Genomic DNA, 21,731 nt, shown 5'->3' with positions numbered 1-21,731 from the left:
ACCCAAAAAAAAAAAAAAAAAAAAAAAAAAAGTCCAAACATTAAAATCAAAATCACATAATGAGTACTGTTAAAAACAGAAGATTTGTAAATAACAGATCTATGCTTTCTCATCTTCATTTAAACTTCATTTTCCTAGACATCAAGGTTTTAAAACTTTCTGACATAATGTTCATTTCAAATTACTATTTACACAAACTAACCTTTCCAGTTATTCTCTCATCTCATAATATTTATTTCCCTTGCAGCATTTACAACCTAAAATTACCTTGTCAAGACTTTAGCCTGTGTTGCTCTTTTTTTTCCTGGTATCAGGGATCGAACTCAGGACCTTGCACTTTCGAGGCAGGCACAGTGCCACTGAGCTAAATCCCCAGCCTCTCAGCCTGTCAACCTGTGTTCTACTACATCATACTGTGTCACTCTTCACTGAAAGAAAATCTCATGTCAATTACAGGCCTCATTCGTTTAAAAAGTTGAGGTGACAGAGAAAAGTAACAACAGATTTAACTAGATATAACTAACTAGGTCTCAATCAGAAGCATTTTCAAGATGGGAAGGCCTTGGCTCCATGAGAAAGAAAGGAGTTAAATGGTAATGGTGATGGTGGTGGAGTTCATTCTTTCAGTCCAGGAGACCTGGGATTTAGTGTACAGGAGAGATTCTTTCGTGAAGTCAAACCACACCAAATGGGAGGAAAAGATGAAAATATGGAAGCATGATAAAGTTAAAAAAAGGGAAAACAAAGGTGCTCCTAATAGTGTTAATCCTTTCAACAAATTCGATGCAAAGAAATTCAGCAAGATTAAAGTAGATAAATGGAACTTGAGGTCTGAGGAGAGGAAATCTCTGGTCAGGTATGTACTGGATAATTAACAAAACATAAATGTGACAGCTGAGCTAGTGTTATAACCAGTAGAGGCTGGATAGCACAAATTTATTTACAGGCCAAGGTACATATAGCTACAATCCCACTTATATTTGTGCAATTTTTTACGATTACAAATGCTTTCCTGATTTTTTTTTTTCATGGGGATTCTCTTTTGGTAATATTTCTGTTATGGAAGTGGCAAAAGAGGAAGTCTTGGTATGCATAATGGAAGGCTGGAAAGAAACTAAACCCTCACCTAGAAAAACATTAGAATGAGTATCACATCCCAATCTCTACATAATTAAAGTTGCAGAGTAATTATTACCCTAAACCATTTGATATAGGTTGAAGCAGCAACATATTGTCATAAGCACTGGCCAATTAAATTGGAAGATGCCAATAACTACATAATTAGTTGGGCATAGGGAACAAGAATAAATCAACTTGGGCCAGGGATTTAGCTCAGTGGCACTGTGCCTGTCTTGCAAGTACATGGTCCTGAGTTTGATCCCTGGTACTGAAAAAAAAAAAAAAAAATCAACTTCACTTGCTATAGATGATACAGAAATTTATCCATTATTCAGGATAATTACACTGGTTCTCCCTCTTACCTTTTTTAAGATGTTAGGAATTGTTACAAGTTTATAATAGAATCAGGTTTGCAAAAGCAAGAACAAACATGCTATCAAATATATTCTCAAACATGCTACACAAATATATTCTCTTGACAGGATTCTCTTCATTCATCTACAGGATCATTTAACCTTGGAGCTGCAAAATTATGTGGTAAAATTTGTTTTCCATACTGCTCCTTTCAAGCTTTTATCCAAGATTTAGCTTTTTCAACATTCTTTTTGTTATTTATTTACTGAGATTATGGGGATGGAATTTAGAGGCTTGCACAAGCCAGGCAAGTACTCTACCACAGAGCTACACTTCCAGCTCAGCGTTATTTTTTAAACAGCATCAGATGATATCCCAGACTAAACACAGTATTTCACATTTGATCTCACCAACACAAATAAGTGAGATTCTCATATTCATCTCCCTTGTGTGCGGAATATAAAACATTTATTAAGTTAGCCACTGTCACTCCATGAACTCTTACAAAATTATGTTTAATTCAAGCCCCCAAATTATTCTTCTTGAATTGCTTCTATAAAGTATTTTTCTTCCCATGCTACATTTTTTATGCTTTTCTTCTTTGTACCTGAATTAGGATTTTGCATTTTGTAGACATGACCTAGAATTTCAGTTTATTAAAATTTTATAGTTTTCACTAAAAATAGGCTTTTAAAGATCAGCATGTCAATGATGTCATCATTTAAGTTATTTCCGAATATGCTCATCATATTTAAGGAATTTATGAAAAATCTCTTCTTTCTAGCTTACTAGCTTCAGATATTATCAAATCATCCAGTTACAAACCCAGTTAAATCCAGCCAAATGTTATACTTCTCTATCTTATTCTCAAGATTATAATGAGAGATATATTTAAATACCATGCTATACTACCTGGCTGATTACCAATCTATATTTTTTTTTTTTGGTACCAGAGATCAAACTCGGGTCCTTGCGCTTGCGAGGCAGGCGGAGGAACCACTGAGCTAAATTCCTGGCCCCAATCTATACTATTTGTAAAAGTTCCTAATAAAGTAATGACAACCTTTTAAAATTTTCAATGATACAAACAATCTGCTGTCATACACATACCATAGGTTTGTCATTATTGACTAATGGCTCATGAAAGTTTGCTATTTTTTTTGTATTTTGATTTTTATTGGTTTTTTGAGACAAGGTCTCACTATGTAGTTCAGGCTAGCCTTGAATTCACTATGTAGCCCAGGCTGGCTTTGAACTTGCAGGGATCCTTCTGCCTCAACCTCTTGAGTGCTGGGATTACAGGTGTGCACCACCACATCTTCCTATTTTCATATCTATCTATCTATCTATCTATCTATCTATCTATCTATCTACACTCACACTGGGGATTGAACTCGGGTCCTTGTGCTTGCAAGGCAGGCCACTGAATCGCTGAGCTAAATCCCCGGCCCTATTTTCTTATATTTTTATCTGCTTCTAAAAACCAGGGACCTGCCAGGTATGGGGGTGCATGGCTGAAACCCCAGCACTCGGGAGGCTGAGGCAGGAGGATTGCCACAAGTTCAAGGCCAGCCCGGGCTACATAGTGAGTTTAAGACCAGACTGAACTATAGAGTGAGACCCTGTCTCAAACAAACAAACAAACAAACAAACAACCTGAGACATGACCTTCTTAAACGTCTGCATTTGAGCCACCTTTCATCTAATTTTTATACAATTCCACAAAGGTTCATCAGACTTCAAGGTGGAAGCTGAATCGCTCCTCAGATATCCTACTTATCCACAGAGTATTCAGTAGCTGTCAGGACTGGTAGGTGTGACTGGTGAGACAGCATCCAGTTACAGGCACTTTGATGCCTTCTATTCCTTTCATGGACAGTGGACAAGAGTGAAGAGGATGACATTTTGCTACTTCTCTCAATCATTAATCACTGATCAGTTAAAAAACAAAATTGTCAATAGGTAGTTTCTACATTTTTCAACTGTGCTTTACAGTGACTTCCATTCCATTTTCACTTATACTTTCTAGTTTCTTTCACTTTAAAAAAATCAATTTATTGAGGTGTAATATACATACACTACCATATAATACATCAATTTAAAATGTCTAATTTAATGACTTCAAGTAAATACATAAACCTGTGTAATGACCAGCCACAATAAAAGAATATCCTCTACTTCACTAAGTTTTTTCATACATTTTTGCAATTAGTAAGAGTCTCAAGACTCAGCAATCATTGATAATGCTGTTACTACAGGGTTTTGCCTTTATTACAATTTCATAAAGGGAGAATTCTATGGCTTCTTTTGCTCAGCATAACAATTCTGAGATTTACAGGGTTGTTGCATTCAGTATTAGAGATGAATATAACACAACTTATCCATTTACCTGTTGGACATTTGGGTTGCTCTTAGTGGATAGATAGTACCATCTCAATATAGTTTTAATCTATCTCTTCCTAATAACTATTTTTGTCCACTTATATAGCTTCTATTTTTTTCTCCAATTAACACTTTAGTATGGTAAAATTTGTTACAATTGGTAAACAAGTATTTAATACATTATTATCAACTAAAGTCCACAATTTATAGAAAGGTTCATTTTGTGTTGTAACTTCCAATGGGTCTTCACAAATGCATATTGTGTATTCACCATTACATGATCATACAAAAGTTTCACCACTCTAAAAATGTCCTTTGTTTCCATATCCATTCTTCTGCTTCTACCTGAGCTCCTGGCAACCACTGATCTTTTTACTTCTTTATATTGTTGCCATTTCCATGTCATATGGCTCAACTCATACAGCAAGTCTATCTATGAGCAAAGACATTTTATTTCTTACCAATCTCTATAACTTATATTTCATTTTATTGTCTGCCATTGCATTAGTTAGAACTTCCAATACAATGTTGAATAGGAGGGGTGAGGGAACATTATTACCATGTTCCTAGACTTATGGGGAAGGCTTCTTTTTCATTAAGAGTGATGTTCGCTGCAAGATTTTTATAAATATTCTTCATCAAGTTGAAGAAATTCCCTTCTATGTCTGGTTTTCTGGGAGTTATTTAATCATAAATAGGTGCAGGGCTTTGTCTAATGCTTTTTTCCTGCATCGACTGATGTAGCATACTTTCTTTAGCCTATGTGATGAATTATATAAATTGACTTTCAAACCAGTCTTGCATACCTGGAATGAACTCCACTTGGTCACAGTGCTATAGTGGTATCTCAGTACTCATAAATAACTGGTTCCAGGAGGTACAACAAGTACCAAAAGTGATGACCAAATTGTTTTGGCCAAAAAGGGTGGCAATCACAAGGCAATCAACACCTACAAGTTCCAGCATGTGCATCCCGTGTCAAACAAATGAGTTACCAGGACAAAATTTTCATTTCAAAATATACTGAATATCAAACTGAATGAGTTTCAAAGCAGTCAGGTACCAAGGTATGACTATATAATTATTTGGATATATTATTAGTTTTGTCAGTATTTTGTTGAGATTTTTACATCTATTTTATTGAGAGGTGTTGGTCTGTAATTTTTCTTCCTAGTAATATTTTAGTGTAGTTTTGGTAATAGAATAATAATGGCCTTATACAATGAATTAGGACGTGTTCTTTCTGATTTTGTTTTCTGAAAGAGATTACAGAAAACTGCTATCATTTATTCCTGCCCCCCCTTTCTTTATTGGTACATTTTACGTATACAATACAGTTACATTCATCATTGGGATCTTGTACCTTTATGTGATATATCTTGGTTCTTATTTTATCCCCATTCCCCTGACCTCCTTAACTCCCTCCACCCTTCCCTGTTTATGGAGAATTTGTTTCCATTTTTTTCCTTTTTTCTTTTCCCTTCTTAGCTTTCCCCTACCCCTCCCATTTCCCCTACACATTTAGACATTTTTTCCTATTATACAATATCAATTATACATTTTGATCCTTATTAACACTTTTAGTCTACACACCAGAGAAAGTATTTGGTATTTACACATGTGTGTCCTATTTCATTTAAGAGTACATCATTAGCTGGGCGTGGTGACACACGCCTGGAATCCCAGCACTTGGAGGCTGAGGCAGGAGGATCCCTGAGTTCAGAGACCAGCCTAGGCTACACAGTGAGTTCCAGGTCAGTCTCAACTACACAGTGAGACCGTCTCAAAACAACAACAACAACAACAACAACAACAACAACAACAACCACCCCCAAAGTACGTCATCAATGTGCATCCACTTAGCTATAAATGTCTCTAGTTTCTTGTTCTTTATGGCTGAGAAGTACTCCATTTTATAAAAGACCACATCTTCTTTATCCTGTCTCCAGGTGATGGGCAATTAGGCTGTTTCCAGTTTTAGCTATTACAAACTGTGACACTAAAAATTATAGTTTCTTTAAAAAGTGTTCAAATCTTTCCTTTGAGACAAGGGTCTCACTATGTTGCTCAGGCTGTACGTAAACTCACGTTCCTGTCTCACACTCCCAAATAGCTGGGATTACAGGTGTGCACCATCATGCCCAGTTTCTTTTGCCTTTTCCCCCCACAGAGTGGTATATTCTATATTCTTTTATTAGATAATGTGTTTTCCCCCATACCTATCACTTGTCTTTTTATTTTCTTAACATTTTTTTCTTTTATGGTCCATTCCCTTTTCTGTGATGCTGGGGTAAAACCCAGGGCCATATGTGTGCTGAGCTCTATACTTTGCCTTTTTTTCTTTTTTAAGACAGGGTCTTGCTATGTAGTTCAGGCTGGCCTTGAACTTTTGGCAGTTTCCTGCTTCAGTCTCCTAAGTGCTAGGATCAGAGGCATGCACCATTTTCATTGAGATAGGGTCTTAGTAAGCTGCTCAGGCTGTCCTTGAATTTGTCATCCTCATGCCTGAATCTCTTGAATAGGGAGGCTGCCTTTTGTGACCTTAGAAATACCTGCCTATTTTTAGGCTATAAGTATTTCATCCTCTGTTTCTTGCTGAAGTTTAAGTCTTCAAGTCTTTGATCCACTTCAAATTAATTTTTATGTCTTGTGTCAGGTAAAGGTGAATGGCTTATTTATTTATTCCATATTTGTTTGTTCTTAGCAACATTTAATGAAAGAAATAGCCTCATGTATTGCTTTGACACTTTGGTTAACAACAAAAAATGACTATAGATAAATAAATCTAAGTTTTCTATTGTTTGCTTTACCTAGCCTATTCTTAGGCTAATAACTATACTGACCCTTGTTGCTTTACAGTACATTTTGTAACTTCACAATTGAAGCCCTCTAGCTTTATTCTTTTTCAAAAGTATCTTGATGATAAATTTCTAGCTACTGAATTTTCATATAAATTTTAGGGTTAGCTTATCAAATTTTAAACATATGTCTGTGGAGATTTAGACTACAATCACACTGATTAGCTACTAAGTGGAATACTGGCCTGTAGAAAATAAAGGGGAATATCACAGTATTGACAGAATATCAAAAACCATGCTATCCTTTTTCCAAAAAATTAATTTCAACATTTACAAGCCCAAGCATATAAAATTAGAGTCAAAATATTTAGGCAATTTAATGAAGGAAAGGTCAGTCCTTTCAACAAATGTTGGAATGACTGATACCCATAGCGAAAAAAAAACTCAGCTAATACCTTATAACACATGCAAAGATTAATTTGAAGTGGACCAAAGATCTAAAACTAAATGCAGAAACTAAAGAACGTCTATAAGAAAATAAAGGACACAAACCTGACATAAGACATAAAAATGTACAGCATGTTTCCTTGTGAAGCAGGCAAAAGTAACTCCAGTCATGCAGTTTGGAAAACCAGAGCCCAGAAAATATAAGTGAAATTACCAGAGAGATATGATGGAAAGGGCATGGGTTTGCATCAGACAGATTTGAGTTTGAATTCTAACTATGTCACTTACTAGTAGCCATATGACTTTGGGTACATTTTATAATGTCTCTAAACTTTGGATTTTTTTTTTTTTTTTTTTGGTATCAGGGATCAAACTCAGGTCCTTGTGCTTGCAAGGCAGGAGGCGGAACCACTGAGCTAAATCCCCAGCCCCTAAACTTTGGATTTCTAATCTGTAATATGGAGATGAAAATGTTCACCTTAATAAACTGCTTTTCTCATTTATTTAACACATTTAATGCAAGTCCACTATGTGAACTTTCTTGGGAGAAAAGAGCAAAAAATACTCACACTCAGGGTGCTTTTAAAAAGATAAATCAGTAAAATATATAGTACATTATATGATGCTAACTGTAAGGGGGAATGGACAGAGCAGATGACAGAGGATACTGAACTAGAGGGGGTTATAATTTAAGGCTAAGAAGAGCTGTTTTGCAGAGGACATTTTCACTCAAGGAGGTGCAAAAGAAAGCATTCAGATATGGAACAAATCCATATCAGGAATATGTGGGGTGTGGCCTAAAAGGGCAAAATCCTATGGCAGGCCATGTGCCTCTCCCATTCAAAGAATATCAAGAAAGCTAAGTGTAGCCTAGACCGGGACTAAGAGTTGGATGGAAAGAGCAGTAATGAGTCAAGAGATGTAACAGAAGTAGTTGAAGAGGAAGAATAGTGGCGATGGACACACTGAGAAAGGCCTACTGTAAGACTCATCCCCTCTATCCAACACCCTGCATGCTAGGGATCAAGTCCACGCCCTTACACACAGTAGGCAAATGCTACCACTGAGTTACACCTTCAATCCAGAATTTGGTTTTTATTCTGGGTGAAATGTGTACACTGAAGAGCAAAGGAATAAAGTATCTATGTTTGATTAACAGGACTAAAGTAGGGGCACTGAAACTAAATTGAAAGTGGGTGAGCTCCAAAGCAGGGAGATAATCAATAATCCAAGTAGGAGATAATGGTAGCATGGATCAGAGGGATAGCAGAATAAGAGAGAAGTTGAACAGAGCTGCCAGTTGCTAAGATGAACAGAATGCAGGAAGAATATGCCTGAGGAAAAAGATGGGGTCAGATTTGAATCTATGAAATCTGAGATGGCCATTAGACAATCAGGTGGACTTGTTGGACAGACAGCTGGATATGAGAGTCTGGGGTACAAAGGAAATGAATTGGATGAAGACTGGCACAGAAATATTTCATGGTTTCTCCAAGCACAAATATGTCTGAGATCCCAAAAGGGGAGAGGAGTAACCGCTGAAGAGCAGAGTGCAAGTAGGACAATTAGGAGACTATGCTTTTTAAAAAAAATTAAAAAATTTTATTTTATCCCTTTCCCCCCTCAAGACCCCTCCTCTCCCTATGTACAAAAAATTTGTTTCCATTTTTAGGAGAGTATGCTTTAAAGAAACATTTCTCAAATTTCAATATGCACAGAAATAATTTGGGACAAAAATGGCTCATCTGGTTGTCAATTTGACTGGACCGAAAAACTCCAAGAAAATTAATAAAGTCTGATTCTGTATGTGTCTGTGAGGGTGTTTCCGGAGTTGACTGGCATGCAGGACAGAAAATTGATGGGGGAGACCCACCCTGAATGTTGGGGGCACCATCCAATTGCAGGGGTGGGGTGGGTAGGTGGTTGGCTGGAATAAAAGCAGGAGGAGGAAGCCCAGTACCACAGGTTGACTCTCTTGCTCTCGGCTTTCTGGCTACCATAAGTTGAGTAGCTTTCCTCTGCCAGGATGCGGCTACCTTACCATGGGCCTAAGAACAACGGAAGCAAGCGATTGGACTGAAACCTCTGAAACTGAGTCAAAATCGATCTTTCTTCTTTAAAGCTGTCCCAGCAATAAAAAAATAACTAAGACATTGGTGTTTATTTGTATATACATTTTCTGTAATGGTTTTATACTTCCTTGTAACTAGTTTTATTTTGAAATTAAGAAAAAAAGGATAAGGTAGAAATCACTTATATTCTTACCATAATCAAGCATGTTAAAAGTTTTTACATATTTGCCTCCTGTCGTTTTTTAAAGTTTATACATATAAAAAGGTTACAAAGGTAATATAACTTGTAAAATCCTTTTCATTAAAAATAATAAACTCAAATATTATAGGCAAAGCTAAAGCCTTCATCCTTGATAGATGCCCCCATTCTGATCCCCTTTTGTCATTCCTGGAGAAATCATTATTGAACTTGGTATGTATCGTCTAATCTCCATTTTGATACTTTCACTGAACCATTTTTTAAAAATCCAAATATAAAAATGTTCTTTTTAGAAGATGTTACGTGGGCTCATGCTGCAGCTTGCTTTTTTCACTAACACTGTGTTTTACAGCTCTAAGCTCATGCATATGTAATTCGTATTTTAAACCACTGCACTACTCCATGGCTCATGTGTGCTGATATTTATGTCCTCGACTGATATAATTCTAATGTGGTTTCCTAAAATACACCTCTTCCTGAACACATCTCTTGGACAAAAGGCCAGCATTTCTTGGGGAAAGAACAAGCATTTTCTGTTTTTTGGTACCAGGGATGGAACTTAGGACCTTGTGCTTGCAAGGCAGGTGGCAGATCCACTGAGCTAAATGCCTGGACCAATCATTTTGTTTTAACACATACTTCTAAAATGCCCTTAGGGTGGCTGGTTCTATCAGGAATGTCCCAGTAATCAAGTCCCCTAATTCTTGATCTCATCAGAATTTAGGTACTTTCCTAATTTTAGTGATTGAAAAAGTAACGTCTCTTTCCCCTTCATTTTCCTGATTATATCAGCAACCTTCTCCTATTTTTAGTTACCAAAAAAAAATCACCACTCTAATTAAGCATTCTGACCAATTAGAATGATTTTCAATCACAATTTTCAATAATTATGTTCACATCATCTAACTCTAATTCATTCTACTGTCCATTCAACAGGTCTCATTTATGAGTAAATGTAAAAACAGAGGAGGTATAAAACCAAACTCTTGTTTAAAAAAAGTAACTTGTGAGAATTTATCCTTAAATTATTTTTAATCATATTTTTAGAATATAATGCTTCTGTGAACATACCAACAAGTCCCTACTTTTTCTATCTGCTTCCGATGTAATATTTAGTAAATATTCTAATAAAGGTAAATTTAAAAATGCCTTAAATATTACCCTGAATTAAAAGTGCTGCAAAGAAATGGCAATGATATAATGACGTCTGACATTTCTTCAATTAGGTTTTTTTTTTTTTTTTTTTTTTTTTGGTAGTGGGGATCAAACTCAGGACCTTCTGCTTGCGAGGTAGATGGCGCCACCACCGAGCTAAATCTCCAGCCCTTCAATGACAGTATCCTTAAGATACCTTAGTCCTTGAGCTGAATCAAAGGCTGAGAGGTGAGATGATGAAACACACTTTATAAATCCTGATTCCTCAGAGTGAATCTATTTACTTATCTACCATAAGGATAGCTCTGTTGTTCAAGTGAATCTAAGAATCAGAAATAATGCTTCACTGAGGTACAGAAGATAGAACCAGAGAGGAAAAATGCCACAAACTGACTATTTGCTTACAATCTGTAATTGAGTGAAGGTGACACACTGGAACATCCTAATTATTAAAGCTTTTTTTCTTTTAAGTAACTGCAACTCAGCAATTTGTACAATGAGTCAGTATGTACTTATTCTGCTTATTGCTTGAGACTTCAGAATCATCTCTGATGAGTAGAGGATTTAGCAAAAGTCTAACATAATTAGCTCCTTAAATAGCCATGGGCATATTGTCTAGCTTGTTCTGTTTACTGTGAGATGATGGTGGCAGGGGAGGAAGAACCAGATACGAAGAGTCTGAACCAAGGGACTGAAGAAAAGCAAGCTGGATGGGTACTAAGAAGCAATTAATTATCCAAGAAGGCTTCTAACTGGAAAGTGCTGGAAATAAGTCTAAAACAAAGCCCTCAGTTTAGAATTATGATTAGCATTAAAGATGAACAAGCATTGGGAATAGGCAGGAAAAGTAAGTAATGTTAGGGATTCCATCTGTGTCATTTGATCCATTGGTACAGACAAGGTGAATTAAGGCATAATGGAAGAACCAAACATAAGGCTGAAATGGTGACCAGCAGGCAAAAGGTTAAGTTAAAAATCTATTACAAAGGGCCAAGGATTTAGTTAAGTGGTTCTGCCACCTGCCTCGCAAGCGTAAAGTCCAGAGTTTGATCCCCAGTACCAAACCAAACCAGACAAACAACAAAAAAACTATTACATAAAATTATTAGCAAGTTAGGATTTGAGCCTGTTCATGACATCTGGACCATCCCGTTTGTCCTAATATCTGCCAACCTATTTCCTGGAATAGACTTTGACTGTCTTCTAACGACTAAAACAGAGTCCAAGAAAATATAACAAAAACTACATTAGTTATTGATACTGGAAAACAGGAGTATTTATCTCACCAAGAGCCATATAATCTGATATATTCTAGTTAATTACCTGTATTTATATAACTCAATTTGTAAAAAAAAATCAAAACAAAACTGTCCAGGTGCCATTTTTGAACTGTTGCATAATACAGATAAACTAACATTAAATCATCTAGTGTTTTGCATAAGTTTAAAAATTATTTTGATGAAGATGTCTTTTTTTTTTTTTTTTTTTTTTTTTTTTGGTACTGGGGATTGAACTCCGGTCCTTGCGATTGCGAGGCAGGCGGCGCAACCACTGCGCCAAATCCCCAGCCCGATGAAGATGTCTTAAAGAAATCTAACAAACTATGTATGTAACTCCTGGTGTTTTGGGTTTTTTTCTGTATATGTAGTATTGGAGAATAAGTCTTTGCACTGAGCTATATCCCCAGACCCTTTTGTTTTTTAAAATAGGATCTCACTAAGTTGCTCAAGTTGGCCTCAAATTTTTGGACATCCTACTTCAGCCTTCTGAGCTGCTGGGACTGCAGTTGTGCACCATTTACCTGGCTCTCTTATGAATTTTAAATTAAGATTTAAAAGTGAATAAATAAATAAATAAAAATGAATATATAAATAATTGCAAATGCTAAAATTTCTAGTGTATTATAAATATCAACATTTTAACAAATTTTTGTCATATTAATAATCTTTATAAAGCATCTGTTCTTTTTTTATATAAAGCATCTGTTTTTGACAAATGGATAGAAAGTAAAATTTTTTTTAACTCCTCTGAGGAAATAAAGAGACTTTATTCCTAGAGGGGGCCGTGAGTGGGTAATCTCTTCTTTTGTTACATCTGTTTGTCCTAGTATCTCCCTCATCCCTGATATGTTTTGATCTCTCATTTGCATCAAAGACTTTCCTCCAACAACTGATGACCCAGAGATAATCTGTCTGAATAGACTAAGTGAAGAACCAGTAAATGTCTGGCAGTTTTGTGCATATAGATAGAACTCTTCATTGATTTAGGTGGAAATGTCCTTCTTTTGGGCCTTTCCTCTTTGGCTGGTAAGATCCTCAGAAAAGAGTCTACAGGAAAAGGAAGGTTTGGCTGCTAATCTGAGAAAAAAATAAGAAGGAATAGTAGGGAAATTTCCATTCATCAGTAAGTACAGTGACCCAATCTCTGTTTTGGTTATTTCCAGTCTATCAGGATAGGAATGGGCAATTATCCAGTGAGATAGATAAGATATAGATACAAATACAGACACAGATATAAACTACAGCTTTTTTTTTTTTTTTTGAGACAGAGTCTTAATGTGTAGTTCAGACTGGCCTTGAACTCACTATGGAGCGCAGACTGGCCTCAAACTTGCAGCAAACCCAACTGCTTCAGCCTTCCCAGTATTGGGATTACCGGTGTGTGCCTGGAGAACAGCTTTTCTAGCCTGGCTAGAACAGCTTTTCAAATGCACTTTTTTTTTTTGAGACAGGGCACATGTAGTTCAGACTGCCCTGGAGCTCACTGTGTATGTAGCCCAGGCTAGTCTCAAGCTTGTAGCGATCCTCTTGCCTCAGCCTCCCGAGTGCTGGGATTACAGGTGTGCGCCACCACACCTGGCTCAAACGGACTTTTTCACGTTAGCCCTCTGCCTTCCCATAGTTGGTACTGACAATTTACGACATTTGACTTCGAGACTTTTGACAATTTTATGGTATAAATCATGGTTTTCATTTTTCTAGTGCCAATGATGATTTAGCTGTTTTGGGTGAAGTAAGTCCATTATTACTCACTCCTTCCTTCTTCCTCCCCACCTCCTCCCTCTGACAAGGCCTTGCTATATAGTTCAGGCTGGCCCCAAAGTCACAGAGATCCTTCTGCCTCAGCCTCCCATGTACTCCAGCTTTTAAAGTTTGCTATTTTCTTTTTCCTTTGTGATAACCCTCATCTTTACCTATTGACATCATTAAAAAAATCCCTTTACTACAGTTTCAGTAGAATTTCAGGGCAGAGCAAAAATCTTAAACCAAACCTACATAGTCATTTTAATAAGAGGATTTTCACTCTGTCAAACCTTCAGAAACTAAAGATATGTCATTGCATTTGATCAGATGCATACATCATAGTGTGAAATGAACAACAAAAAAATGGAAAAAGAAACTGCCTATTCTCTGGTTAACTTTAACTGGTAATAAAAAGTAAACTCTCCTAGAGTTTAAAACTTATAATTAATACTTTTTTTGCTACTAAAATCTGGGATAAGCCTGATGAAATGATGGACATATATAAATAACCAGGTATACTCATCACACAGTGAAAATTTTGGGCAGACAGACTGTAAAGTTAACACTGATGATCCTGAACCATATCACCTCTTGCCTGGTGATTCCCTGGACTATACAGCCAGTCCATTCACTAAGTGCTTTTTTCTGCTGTCCCCTTTTAATCAACTGAACACTCCATTGCCCCATCACTGTTCCCAAAAACAAATTCAAAAACTATACCTTGCTGCCTTTGTTTTAACCACAAGCTCTTTTCTCCTGTTATTTTCTTTGCCTATTATTCCTTCCCTTGACATCTCTGTGTTGATATGTGAAAGATCTGGCTTTTCTCTGCTCTGGAAGGTAATCTCATCAGTAAAATGGAGCTTTGTCATGCATCTTTTTCTTTTCAAAGATCTGTATTGAGTACCTATGTCAGGACAGGTCCTACTGCAGCCATTAATCATAAAAACAATGAACAAAACAAAAGCATCTACTCTCAACAACTTGCATTTTAGTGGAGAAGATGGCAATAGTCAGAATGGGTGGGGTATTGAAAAGAAGCCTGAAGTATAGGAAGGGACATGGTGCAACACAAAGTGATTAGAGAAGACTTCTCTTAAAAGAAAGGGGGGGCATGTGTAAAGACATATAAGGGTATCATAGCACAAGTATCCCAAACAGAAAGGAACAAGCATGGAGGTGTGAGTAGGGAGCAGACTTGCCTTGCTGAAGAAACAGCAAAGAGATGGTGTAGAGCAGAGAAATGAGGTTTGCTTCTCTGAATGGGCACTGTTTTTGCCATGGTGTACTCCTCACAAGTTTTCAATATCATCTTTTAAATTTGAACAGACTCAGACTATAACTTATTTGAAAGGCTGAGCTTTAAGTCCAGTAAATAAGTGGGAATATTACTAAATAAGGTAATAATTTGCTTCTATACGCATTCCGGCTGAACATAGGCCTATAAACAATCTCAATTACAGATACAGTGCCTACTTTTTAGTCAGAGAAGGCAGTATGGGGCAAGACTGAAAAACCAGAGCTGGATCTGAGACCTAGCAGTATACTTATGTGCTATCAATGATCTTGAGTCAGAGTTCTTCCTATACATATACCTTTTACTCTAATTTCATAATGTAAAAGTGGCATAGTGGTTATGGGGAAAGGATAGATACTGGAATCAGAAAATTTGCTGCTACTTATTAAATATGTGGTCTTAAGTCACGTAAAAGCCTCAGTGTTCCTTATCTATAAAAAGAAAACAAAAATATCTACTTCATAACATTATAAAATTAAATGACTTAATAATCTATGAATCTTTTTTTTTGGTACTGGTGATTGGACCTAGGACCTCTGCACTGAGCTACATCCCTTACCCTTTTTTATTTTGAGACAACATCTTGCTCAGTCACTCAGGCTGGACTCAATCTTTCAGTCTTCCTGCGTCAGACTCAGAATTCTATGATGATAAGGATGTGTTACTGCACGTGGCTTAAGATACATATTTTTAAACTATTCATAGAGATTTCAAAGTTATATTTTACATATCTTTAAGTTTTACTGATATATTTTACTGATATTGATGTTTTTCAAACTTATTATTTTGCTTTTCAACAAAGTACTTTTAAAATTTAATTTGACCTTTGATTTGCCTATTTATTTGCACTTAGGAGTTATATGCAAAATTTATCTTTCAAGCCAGCTATTTTTAATGTATATAAATCTTATATAGTACTGTATCTTTTTTTTTTTTTTTTTTTTTTTTTTTTTTTTTTTTTTTTTTTTTTTTTTTTTTTTTTTTTTTTTTTTTTTTTTTTTTTTTTTTTTTTTTTTTTTTTTTTTTTTTTGAGAGTAGGAAAAATTTATTGAGAGGAACATAGCTTCTTTCTAAGAGAAACAGAAGGGGGACCAGAAAGTGGGTTGCCCCTATATCTTTTAAATTATATAGCCAAAAAATTATATAACAAAATTCAATACACATAACTCAACTTGAAATCCTTAAAAAGGATAAGAATTCAGATTTTCATGTTTACTTTATTGACTGTTTTGTAATAGAAAATATGAACACTAAGGAAAAAGACTGAGAATAAATAATCAACAATCACTTCACATACTTTAACAATTGTTAACTACTTCTTAGTGTATGAGCGTTTTCTGAGCTTCTACTGCTTAGTCACTTCAAGACTTCAGCTTAAGTCACTGAGGGCTGAATATAAATTTGCAGTTGTATATTTATTATCAAATATTTGATGTGCACTGTATATTTTGATGACTATAGTAGAGAAAGATTATTGTGTATTTTAGTACCATATTGCTACCCATTAGTGACCTTATACTGCTGAACAGTAATTTTAAAATGCAATCTAAAAGGACTATCAACTGAGGACTTTAAAATATTCTCATTGGTCTTCAAAAGTACTTTACAAGAGATTTGACAGAATGGAACTTACTCCATGCCCTGCGCAGTCTGCCGTGCAATATCTATAAGTTTGATCATCTCAAATTTGGTCTCGATGATGTGGAGATGGTGGTATAAGCTGGAGCCCTCACACCACTGGGTAACAATAGCTAACTGTGGCTTCGTAGAATAGCCCATGAAGAGTAGGATATTCACATGTCGTGTTTTCCTGTACAAAAAAAGTGACAGTAAATAATAAATATCAATAAACTTTAGCAATTCTTTAAAGAGAGACAAAGCAGTCTACCTATTAGAAAGCTGTTGGCAGAAAAAGGTACTGAGAAGAATTTGATAAAGCAACAGAAGGATAAATTTAGAAGAGACCTGGAATTATCTAGTCTAACCTCCTCCCCTATTCAGAAGTATCTTTTTTTTTTAAATTTACCAGACAGGAAGGTAGAGGTTGTTTAAATACCTTCAATGATGGGAAGCTCATCACTTTGAGAATGGAGCTGTCCCTAACTTCTTTACTTAAGTGGTTCTAGAACTAGAAATTTTTCTCCTGTGGAAACAAAGTAAATTTCCTCTTACCTCAACTGGCTTCCCAGTTTTGCGCTCCGAAATAAAAATGTAACTCTGCACCTTCTTGAACACGACGGCCTTCTCTGGATTAAATGTCCTTAGTTTTGTTCACTATTTTCCTCCTAAGTTATAGCTCTAGGATCCTCCCCCTGTAAACTGTCCTACCGTGGATTTACTCTCATTTGTCAATGTTCCTCAAGTTCTAGGGCTTATGACTAAATAGAATCTTGAAATATGCACTGATACAGTTATAATTTTGAGGGTATTGTTTCCACAATAACTATTATCTTACATGTCTAGAATACTGTAATTTTATTAATTCAGTCTAGGATTAACTCTATCAGCTGTACCACATAATATTATACATCACTTAAAGAATATGGTTAAAAACAAAATATAATCAGACATTTTCTCAATATTTTTTCTTTCTTTTTTGTTTTGGTACCAGGGATTGAACTCAGGTCCTTGTGCTTGCAAGGCAGGCAGTGGAATCACTACATTTTTTTCATTTTGAGTAAATATTTATTTATTTATATATTTATTTATTTTTGTTTTTTAAGACAGGGTCTCACTATGTAGTTGAGACTGACCTGGAACTCACTATGTAGCCCAGGCTCGTCTTGAACTCACCGTGATCATCCTGCCTCAGCCTCCCGAGTGCTGTGATTATAGGTGTGCACCACCATGCCTGTCTGGCATAAATTTTTAAACCTAAGAGTGACTGCTGAAAAACAAACTAATGATTGGTGGGGGCTGAGACAGAGTGTCACTATGTAGTACAGGCTGGCCTCAAACACACTATGGTAGCTCAGGTTGGCCTTGAACTTATAGCAATCCTCCTGCCTCAGCCTCCTAAGTGCTGGGATTACAGGCATGTGCCACCACACCTGGCCAGAAACTAATGTTAGTAGTAATGTCCTTCTTAGAAAAACAGCAACTTGAATAAGCTTACCTGAGTACTCCTACTTCATTTTTGAAGGCCTGTAACTGTTGAGGTGTGGGTGCTGTCACATTCAACATTTTCACTGCCACATCACCTAAAAGGTAAGGGTCATTCCAGATGTTATTCCAACTTTCTAAATTTAAAACTATGAATCATTCTTGTTATTTTTACTAATCACTGCAGCACTAAATCCTTACCATTATTAAACTATAAATAAATGACACCTTAACTATAAAAATTGCATTAGTGTTCTAAAGATAAACACTAAAGTAACAAAAATACTCCTATGCTAATATTTCAAAATACTAAACCAAAAAATAGCCAATCCCATTTTTCCCCCTGTAAATTTAACCTATTAAGCACCCAGAATATTATCCCAATTATTTAATAATATTAAATGAGATGCATTAATTGAATATTGAAACTAAAGATAACAGGTACTCCAACAATTTGTTCTAAAATAGACCTCTTTATTAGAGTAGTTAACATTTTTTTCCTTCAAATCTATGAATTACTCATGATGTTTTTGATTAGGAAGATGACTAAGTATAATTTAAACAATGACTTTATATCAAACATCTATAACTCCTACACATTGATTGTAGATGTGTAAACTGGTACAATCACTTTGTAACACTGTTGGCAGTATCTGTCAAACTGGACACAGGCAAATTGTGTGGCCCATTTTTCTCCCAGCCAAAATAGATACATATGTTCCCTGAAAGACACATACTGGAAAGATTCACAGCAGCATCATTCAGAATAGCACTACACTGGAAACTACCCAATGATCATGCTATGGTAGATGGAAGAAGAAATCAGGTTATAGTTAACACAATGGAACAGTGTACAGAGAATGAATGACTTCCAACTATAGCCAACAATACAGATAAATCTTACATACAATGTTGAGAGGGGACAGACCAGAAAAAAGAGTTCATGCAAGCTACATGATTCATGTTGAGGTGAAGAGGTGGTTATTTTTGGGGGAGGAGTGAACAGAAGAAGGCATATGGGTAGCTTCTAGAATGCCCATAATGTTCTGTTCATTAATTATAGATGTATTTACTTTGTGAGATTTTAAGTACTCATACATTTATATGTACGTTTTAATATGTATATTACACTTTTATATGTATTTTACTTTTATTAATTATCAAAATAATATATTGTGTTCACTCTATTAGCTGTGCTATAATATGCATATCATTTAAATGTTTAAAAACATTTTGAAAGCATAAAGAAAAAAACTCCCATTATGTCACTCAAAAATGACAATTATTACATTGCTATATATTTAACTAGACTTGTATATGTATGCAACGTGAATACCTATGAATAGGTACAAAAGAATAACCCAACGTGATATATACTAAAATTCTCATAGCAATTCTTTAACATTATTTTACATATATTTCTTTTTTCTCATGTATTTCTATGTAGCTTAACAATGTGGAGTTTTATATATGTTGCTTTATATAATATACTAAAGATATTCTTCCACACTAATAAATGCAGATCTGTTACATTATTTTATTTATATTTATTTATTTTTGGAAGCGGGGATCAAACTTGGGACCTTGAACTTGCAAGGCAGGTGGTGGCATCACTAAGCTAAATCCCTGGCCCATGTTATATTATTTTAAATCATATATACAGGTATCAACTTATTTATCTAATCTTCTTTCTTTTCCTTTCCTTTTTTTTTTTTGGTTTTTTGAGACAGGGTCCCACTAAGTAGTTGAGACTGACATGGAACTCACTATGTAGCCCAGGCTGGTCTCAAACTCACAGTGATCCTCCTGCCTCAGCCACCTGAGAGCTGGAAGCCATGCCCAGCTTCTGAACCTCTATTAACAGGACCTTTTATTTGCTTTCATTTTACACTAGTAAATTTCTGAGGGATATAGTTTCATATACATCTGTTCATTCCTGTCCAATCATTTTTTCAGGATAATGTCCTATACAGGTGGAACTGTAGGACCCATAGTGTGTCCTTCATACACATAGTATCAAATTGTCTTCCAAGAAGTTTTCATCAGTTATGATTATTACTTGTGACTATCATCAGAAAGACTTCTGTAAGAGAAAAAGAAATCATCCCGGAGACTACCTAACCTGAAAGATCTTCATCTTTAAAAATTATTACTATAAAATAATGATAGGAGTTCCTCGTTGCTATGAACCCACTTTCTAGTTCCCAAAGTAGAAAATATTGCAGGACTCCTGCAACTGATGAAGAGTTTAATCATGCAAATAGTAAGTACTTTCTTTGAGTGATATCATCATGGCTGTGACAATATCACCTCATATACATACCATGCCACTTTCCCTTGTAGACTGTTCCAAAGGACCCAGATCCAATTCTTTGTCCCACTGTAATCTGCCCATCAGGAATCTCCCAATCATCACTTGAATCCCGTCTACCAAGTGTTTTCTTGATAAAAATAGTTCAAAAGTTGAAATCAAGACAAGCCAAACAGATAGAAAACCTTATCTTTCTTTCATGCTGAGTACATTAACCTATGCCTGAAAAGTATACCAGCCAGGAAGAGAGTAAGGTCTTTTTTTTTTTCAAAGCACATTTTAAAGGCATAATAATTAAAGGTATGTATAAAAAAACAAAACAAATTTATGACAAGTATTAGAATGAAAATAATTTATTAAAAATAGAAATTATTTAGCGAGTACATACAGAAACGCACCTTACCAAAATCTAAAATAAATAGCTTTTTACCATTTGGAAGACTATCAGGAGCAAGATAAATCTTGTATTTGTGACTAGTTTTAGCTCAAAGTTCCTCAAAATTTAAGTCAACATATTGTGGTAATGGCTGAAAACTTCTCTAGTTACTCTTTTCCAGTCAGGGCTAGATTTCCTTGTATAGATTATCTCATTGGGTCTCTCGCTCAAAAAAAAAGAAAAAAAAAATCATCACATGCAGTTATACTTTGGTAAAGGATCTACTCCTACCTATCCAATGTAGCCAAAAGTTAGTTTTTCAAATAGGGAAGAATGGCATTGGTAGATATTTGAATTTTGGATCAGCCTTAAGATATGCTATGCTTTCTAGATACTTGTTCATTCTCTTTTTCCTTATTTTTAAACCAGAATATGACTGCTAATCTTCCAAAACTGTCTTTCACTAAATTATATTAGAGCTGAGAGCAAATATGAGTGTTGTGGGAATTCCGCATTAAGCAAAGCCCTATCACCTCTTAAAATTATTTGATTATGAGAATTTCATGTCACATATAGACACAATATATCTAAAAGGTGACAGTACGTTTGACTATGATTTTTAGAAAGAAAAAACTCAGAGGAAAAAAGAGATATTTTTACCATTCGATTTCTGTCTTCTGACGATGAAGATGACTTCCTTTCTCGCTGAGGTCCTGGAGATTTCTGTAAGGCTTTCACATTAGTGAGTGAGCCAGGTAAAGAGGCAGGTGGCGTGGCAGACAAACCTGTGGTTGATCCTAAATTAGAAAAAGGGAAAATGTATCCACTGAGGAGGGGAAAGCATACTTATTTATTAGAGGATAGAATGGGGGAGATTCAGACTTAATTTTATTTTATTTTTTTGGTACCGGGGATTGAACTAGGGTCCTTGCGCTTGCAAGGCGGACCACCGAACCGCTGAGCTAAATCCCCGGCCCCAGACTTAATTTTAAAGTAAGTGCATATTCAAACACTGACCTTTGGGAAAGGATAGGCAAAAAAAAAAAAAAAAAAAAAAAAAAAAAAAGCCCTTTTTTTGTATTAGAGAATTTTTGTT

The 21,731-nt window shown here is 35.6% G+C and overlaps 1 protein-coding gene across 7 annotated transcripts in view; it reads right to left on the bottom strand.

Moving 5' to 3' along the window:
- Positions 1-21,731, bottom strand: part of Braf (B-Raf proto-oncogene, serine/threonine kinase) — a 158,761-nt gene that overhangs the window by 31,442 nt on the left and 105,588 nt on the right. For all 7 annotated transcript variants that reach the window (XM_033764498.1, XM_033764500.1, XM_033764502.1 and 4 more), the window contains 4 exons: positions 21,296-21,432; positions 20,272-20,389; positions 17,962-18,046; positions 16,480-16,656 (listed from right to left, as the gene is read on the bottom strand). In XM_033764498.1, the coding sequence (XP_033620389.1) occupies positions 16,480-16,656; positions 17,962-18,046; positions 20,272-20,389; positions 21,296-21,432 (517 nt within the window). The remainder of the gene's footprint in view (positions 1-16,479; positions 16,657-17,961; positions 18,047-20,271; positions 20,390-21,295; positions 21,433-21,731) is intronic.

The sequence above is a fragment of the Fukomys damarensis genome, unplaced genomic scaffold (assembly GCF_012274545.1).
Source record: "Fukomys damarensis isolate Sample0158 unplaced genomic scaffold, DMR_v1.0_HiC HiC_scaffold_16, whole genome shotgun sequence".
NCBI classification, from domain to species: Eukaryota; Metazoa; Chordata; class Mammalia; order Rodentia; family Bathyergidae; genus Fukomys; species Fukomys damarensis.
The sequence above is the reverse complement of the archived record's forward strand: the minus strand, read 5'-3'. Positions and strand labels throughout refer to the sequence as shown.